At 42.1% G+C, this 7,300-nt stretch overlaps 1 protein-coding gene across 3 annotated transcripts in view; it reads right to left on the minus strand.

Moving 5' to 3' along the window:
* The window catches only part of LOC133641614 (N-terminal EF-hand calcium-binding protein 2-like), a 326,968-nt gene that overhangs the window by 114,722 nt on the left and 204,946 nt on the right, over nt 1–7,300 (minus strand). For all 3 annotated transcript variants that reach the window (XM_062035465.1, XM_062035464.1, XM_062035466.1), the window contains exons 6-7: nt 3,672–3,808; nt 3,419–3,543 (exon numbers count right to left, since the gene is read on the minus strand). In XM_062035465.1, coding sequence (XP_061891449.1) covers nt 3,419–3,543; nt 3,672–3,808 — 262 coding nt within the window. The remainder of the gene's footprint in view (nt 1–3,418; nt 3,544–3,671; nt 3,809–7,300) is intronic.

Genomic DNA, 7,300 nt, shown 5'->3' on the forward strand with positions numbered 1-7,300 from the left:
TGCGCTTGTTGAGGGATGACAAGTCTGGACGGTATATGATAAACAGTTTCTCTTTTAAGCATAGGTTGCATCTTTTGTTACCACTGTTGTAAGGTGTGCTGGATGCAAGAATTTGCCATGTTATAGAGTATTCAACATTATCGTCTTTGAGATTCCAAATGTGTTTACTGAGTTCTGTAGTGTTCCGGAGTCTTTTGCATCTGAAAGAAGCCTTGTGATTGTTCCATCTGGTTTTGAATTCTCCCTCAGTTAATCCTACGTATGTGTCGGATGTGTTAATGTCCTTGCGTATTACCTTTGCTTGGTAAACGACTGATGGTTGTAAGCACCCCCCGTTCAGAGGGCAATCAGGTTTCTTGCGGCAGTTACAGCCTTTGTCGGTTTTGGAGTCGTTCTGCCTGGTGGTGGACGGCTCCTTTTCAATTGCTTTATTGTGGTTTGAAATGATTTGTCGTATGTTGTTCATGCAGCTGTAGCTCAATTTAATGTTGTTCTTGTTGAATACTTTTCTTAGGGTGTTGCCTTTGGGGAAGTGTTTGTCGATCAGGGTGAGGAATTTGTGGCCAATATTAGTTGAGACGTTTTTGCTGTATGGGGGGTTGTACCAGATAATGTTGTTTCGTTTTCTGCTCCTTTTTTGTTGGTTTCCTGGCGTGGGTTCGTAGGTGAGGGTGAATTTGTATCCGCTTTCATCAAGTGCTTTTTGGTACGGGGGGGTGGCTTTGTCGAATTCGACAAATAGCCACCCCCCCCCCCCCCCCGAACACTACAGAACTCAGTAAACACATTTGGAATCTCAAAAACAATAATGTTGAATATTCGATAACATGGCAAATTCTTGCATCCAGCACACCTTACAACAGTGGTAATAAAAGATGCAACCTATGCTTAAAAGAGAAACTGTTTATTATATACAGTCCAGACTTGTCATCCCTCAACAAGCGCAGCGAAATTGTATCAGCATGCCGTCGCAGAAGGAAACACCTCCTAGGTAACACATGAGCCAATCACAACGCCCCTACGCCTGCCTGTACCCACCCGCTCTGTGCCCTATATAAACCATGGTATGTGAATGCTTCCATTAAAATCTCCTGACGATTGAGGAAACCCTCATGAAACAGGCCTGTAGAGATGAAATAGTCTTGTGATTTTTTCCCACACATACATACATACATACATATATATATATACATACATATATTAAACTTGATCGCGGAGGGTGTGTCAGTCGATTGCCAGCCAGGCAATAAAAAAAAATAGACCTAAACATATAGCTATCATTTATATTCACTATGACGTCACTTTCATCACTTGATTGACATTCACGGCACCCAAACAACTTATGGGATGACGCTGGCTTAGTACTAAGAAAAAAAACGACCGGCAGGAAAGCGAGAAACACTTTTTATTCCAACAGACTCTTGCCACGAACCTGCTGTCAAAAGCCTAAAGACCGACCGCATAGTTCCTGTCTTCTCAATAAAAGCGCTGCTCTATCCTGCCTGTATTAACGAAATAAGAATATCAGAAAGCCAGCGCACACAAGCTAGTAAGCTACGGAGTTTGGCGTCAATGTTTTTCTTGTAAAAAACGAGTATGGAAGCTGGACAAATAGGATGCCAAAAACAGAAAGGAGGACATTTTTTCTCCTCCACAATGTAAATTTGAAAATGTGGAAGTTATCAGCACTGCTGTTAATCCTGTCTGATCCCAATCAATGCAAGTCATCAGAATAAGGCCATACACCAACTTATATTCTTGTCTTCATGAAAGAAAGGAAATTCTATGTGTTAAACATGCTTGAATTTTTATCAAACAACTTGAACAAAAAAGATTACTGTATAGCTGGCTGAGCCTCTATTGTTTACACATTGTCAAAACAGCAGTGCAGTAAATGTATTAACATGATATGGAATATAAAAATATTTGATTGTGATGATGTAATGCACAAATTAAGCTGAATTCTTGAATCCACATGTTCTGTTTGAGCCTATGTAAGCTTTCTCAACATTATAGCCATTCCTAGTCAAAGCAATCAAAACTGTATTAATATACAGTAGCTCTTTTCATACAGAGCATATTAGCTAATGCTTACGACACTCCCTTGATTACATTAAGATAGCACATACAAATATGCATGAAATCACTCCTACAGACAACACGAATGGGACGGTTTAGTAATTATAAACAGTTTTAGTTGTATTGCCAAACTTACAAACGATGCTTGGAATAATGAATGAAGAATCCATACAAGTAGAAATGCTATGGACGGCCAGAAGACAAAACAGCACTTTTACTTCCGGTTGAAAGCAATAAAATGGAAGGACTCCGCAGCACCTGCATTAAGCAAACTCGTCCAAAAGATGGCACCACAGCACAAATAATAACACACCTTTTTAGTGTATTTGCTTTTTTTTCTGACAACTATTTGCATTATAACGTCAGCAACAAAAATCCATAAAAAGGCTGCACCGTTTTATAAATTGCAAGGTTTAATTTGTAGGAAAAAAAAAAGTTGCGTTTGTCTGGAATGTATGGTATGTATCACCAGCGTAACTGTGGAAACTGATGCTGTGTCTTGTGATGATGTCACTAAGAGGCGCTATGTAAAGATTAAAAAGAATGTGACCTAAAGCCCACACATTATTACCTTGATTATTGCCTTGACTTATCCTCCTGAGAACCAGTATCCTGTGCAGTGGAAATTTGTGTTTTGCATAACAGAGATGTTTTTTTTCTTCAAATGTCTAACTCTGACAAAAGTAATAAAACCAAAAACAAAAGTCGTCAACTGCAGAAAACACTGGTTCTCGGGAGTGTCAGTAGTCTGTATTTGTTAACAGAAAAGGGACAAACAGAACTGTCCTTTAACATCTTTTTAACCAAAGCACTCAACATTTTGAGGATTATTTTCCTTTCTGCCTTCCATTGCTCACCTCATACGTCAAGTCACCAACCAGCAGAGTTTTACACAATTAATCACAAACAGTCAAGTAAACAAGCGGACAACATGGACCGACTGCGGTAAATGTAAGGGACAGGTTGGAAAGACCAAGGGCTCCCCCTGGCCAGAAACTTTAGAAACTTTTTAAAAGGCAACAACATCAGAAAAAGCCACCATGCACTAAAAGTCAACAAAATATTGATATATCTTTAGTGATGTATCTTGGTTATGTTTTTTATCAGTCATAATAATTCGATGATGATGTAATGTCCTCGGACATAGCTTAGAGCATAAATTCATGTGTGCATCTGAGTTAAGTGGATGATAAACTGCTGGGCGTCAGTTGAGCATCTACATGCTAATGATTGTTGGTGTGAAGGTAATCACACGAGCACATGATGGATGACTTCGCCCATGAAATATCAGGAGCTGTGTGTGTGCACACGTGTGTGTGCGTTGGTGTGTGTGTAGCACCTGAGGCAGTGTTGATGGTCCTGACAGCTCCCCTGGCACTGATTTTGTTGTTTGGCGGATAATCAGGGACAACGTTGTCATGACACTTCTCTGACACTCGAGGACTTGTCTTGGCAGGAGTATGACTGAAATGGAATGGAAATAACTGATTTCACAAGCTTCACCCATCGGTCTGAAAAGTCTTCACCATCACTACCCTTAAACAATATTAATCACACACGTTGATTACATGCGCACTGTGCCGCCAGCTTACCCGGACTGGCTGTGCTGCTCGTCAATGGCGTCCACAGCACTTTCCACAGAGTTCAAAAGAGACTGGATCTGATTGGCTGACTCCTTCAGTAGGAAACGGGTCACAAACTGCTCCACGTTTGTTCCTCTCTCATAAACCTGGTGACAAAGAAGCATGGATATGGTTGTGTTATATTTACTATTTGTGACTGATTTAATATGACAGTGGTTTAGTGACAACATGATTGCAATGTTCTAGGGGTGTCTTAACCTGACTCTCGCCAGGTCCTTGTCGTTCGCTGAGCTCCACACAAGAATCTGGGAGTTCTCAATAGATGTATTTCAGAAGGCGGGGCCTTGTAAAAAAAATCATTGTATGTGATTGGATAAACCACTCGCGAACAAGACTACGAGGTACTTGAACTTGTTCACGAGTGAGGGAAGAGTGGATCGTGAGGTCGACAGGCGGCGTCTTCAGTAATGCGGACGCTGTATCGATCCGTTGTGGTGAAGAAGAAGCTGAGCCGGAAGGCAAAGCTCTCAATTTACCGGTTGATCTACGTTCTCATCCTCACCTATGGTCATGAACTTTGGGTTATGACCGAAAGGACAAGATCACGGGTACAAGCGGCCGAAATGAGTTTCCTCCGCCGGGTGGCATGGCTCTCCCTTAGAGATAGGGTGAGAAGCTCTGCCATCCGGGAGGAGCTCAAAGTAAAGCCGTAGCTCCGAGAGGAGCCAGATGAGGTGGTTCGGGCATCTCCTGAACCACCTGAACGCCTCCCTAGGGAGGTGTTTAGGGCACGTCCGACCGGTAGGAGGCCACGGGGAAGACCCAGGACGCGTTGGGAAGACTATGTCTCCCGGCTGGCCTGGGAACGCCTCGGGATCCCCCGGGAGGAGCTGGATGAAATGGCTGGGGAGAGGGAAGTCATGGCTTCCCTGCTTAGGCTACTGCCCCCGCGACCCGACCTCAGATAAGCGAAAGAAGATGGATGGATGGATGGATGGATAAACCACATGTCCGTTATCCTGAATGACGTGCTACTTCAACAACTCACATCGAAATCAACCCGTGACGCTGATGAGAGCGGCGCTGGGAAATCCAAACCCAGTCGGAAGAAAAGCCAAAACATCCTAGCCACCAATAAACGCCTTCGAAACCGTTCTCTGTTCATCTTTTGAATAATTAATATCCAATCGATGTCGCAAAACAGTTGCAATAGCAAAATCAATGTCAGCACACGACTCCTCGCTCCGTGCCGCCATTGTTGTTTGAATCAAACAGTCCCTTCGGCGCTAAGTCACATCAATGAAATCCCGCCCGGTGATCCTGATTGGTTTATTATTTTTTGCTATCTGGAAGGAGTTTGCAATGCCTTCGAGCCCAGACCCTCGTGTTGAGCTCAGCGAACTACAAGGGTCTGGCGAGAGTCAGGTTAGGGGTGTCTAAGAATAGTCGACGAATTGATTCAGAAGTGCCTGATTTGACTATTTTAATGGAACCGTCGGACTTTGAATCTGCCTCCTCTCGCCGGGGGAGGGAGGCAAGTTGTGGATGGATGTTCTGAGATCAGAGATGCGAGGCCTGTTGGAACCATTGCCACTGAAAGAAAACCTGCCATCGGCCCTGGTAGGACTCCCCAAGAGGTGTAGCTTCGACCAGTTCACTCTGGGAGGAGACCTCCAACACTCTACCAGTCTGGCAACACTAGTGATACTGTCAGGAGGTGTTGGTGACGAACCCCAAGAGGCAGTAATGGCAGGTTTGATGCAGAAAAACATGATTTTGATGTAAAAAATGCAGGGAAAAAACACAAACCAGGAGACAGGCAATAGGATTCCAGGAAAACTGGAGACAGCAGACAATCTACAGCATACAATCCTCAAGCACTGACTGGAGGGCGAGGCAGGTATAAATAGTAGCCTGATTGGCAATTGCCACCAAGTGTGCCAGGCTGCCAATCAGGAACAGGTGAGGGAAACGAGCGCTCAGGGAGATGGGCAGGAAATAGAACCAAAATAAGAGCGCTGACAGGAAATAAAACACAAACAGAGGAAAAACCAAAACATAACCAAACTGTCGGTGACAAGCTTGACAGATACGTTTGCAAGGTCACATACGGATACCTTATTTTGACCCTTTGACTTCCTCTGATAGTCAAGTTGAATTGTCTTTTTGGCGTTCTGATAGAACCGAAGCTACTATTAACTTGGGGAACGCGTAATATAACACGTAGTACAGCATAGTAAAGACTTTTACAGTATAAAGGCAGAAATGTCACATGTTACATTTTTAAACGTCTTTTGACAGTCAAAGCATGATTAGAATAATCTACAAAGTGTTTCATTAATACGCCAACGTGATCCATCAGGGGCGGGGGTGGGGGGATGGGGGGGTGGGGGGATGGGGGGGTGGGGGGGGGGTCTATCATAGCTGTAATCTGTGATACTTCTACCTGAATAAATGCTTCTGATACTCTGTACATTACATGTTGTACAAGTTAATGGTCTTCATATTGCTGCATGACAATGTTTCAACCTTCTCTATTAATTAATGAAATGTAATATTGAGCCTACTAATCATTCTGTAATTGAGGACTCGACCAGAACATTTTATAAAATAATTTACACAATATTTCAGCCAGCCTCATATTCTGCCACTGATGTATTTGCATTTATCTAGGTACAAATATCACAGAATAAAATTACAAAACATCTCTGACAAAGCATGATCGTAACTTAAGACATTTTTATTTTGTTAATGTCAGGGATTCCCCTAAATTGCCAAAATACCTCTGGTGGTGGGGGCGTGGTCGATATGACATCATCGTATGATTTGCTATGATGCATATATTCTTTAAAAAGGCAAAAAAAATGGAATATACATTTAAGCAAATATGTTATTATTAAGTATAGTATTAACATATACATATTTTTCTTACATAACATTGTTTTGTTCTGTTTTTAAATTGTTGCTGCTTATTGTACAATGTACTTTGTGAAGAATTTTTTTTTTTTTTTAGCGATTTCTCAAATCCTTTTAGTCACTCTTTCTTTTATGAAAAGAACTGGCTACAAATCTAGCATCTATTTTTGGAGTTATTGGCGACTGTACTCGTGTTTAAAGACTCTGTTTAGATACGTCTGTCGCGCCATGTCCGTGACGAAAAGTGAGCCGCAGAGAGCCTGACGTCACACTTGCTTCGCGTTGCTGGCAGCCTTTCCCTCATTAAATGCCACCAGTGTCATCTTAAATTATGAAGATGGCTATATCTCAATTATATTACATTTACGTCTTTTTCTGGCCAAATTTTCGGTGCATCATTAGTCCATAGTGCGCAAATGATAAACAATATATAGCCATTCATACTGTAACTAACTACCTGCTGGTTTTAATGTGTATGTTAGTGTGTTATGGTGGTCATTTTTCCCAAGATCTGTGAACACACCGTCTCGGCAGAGAATGAACAAGTGTTGTGTGTCTAAAAGTGAAGCATGGAGGTAGACGTGTGTGCACGGAGGAAATACTTGTTGGAATTGGGCCCGTTGTTATCATAAAATTGGCAATAAAAGCTAAAAAGAAAGTCAAACTTTGTTAGTTTTCTTCTGGACGTTACAATACATTATATTACTTCATTTTGTTAGGCG

This window comes from Entelurus aequoreus, linkage group LG24 (genome assembly GCF_033978785.1).
Source record: "Entelurus aequoreus isolate RoL-2023_Sb linkage group LG24, RoL_Eaeq_v1.1, whole genome shotgun sequence".
Taxonomy (NCBI): Eukaryota; Metazoa; Chordata; class Actinopteri; order Syngnathiformes; family Syngnathidae; genus Entelurus; species Entelurus aequoreus.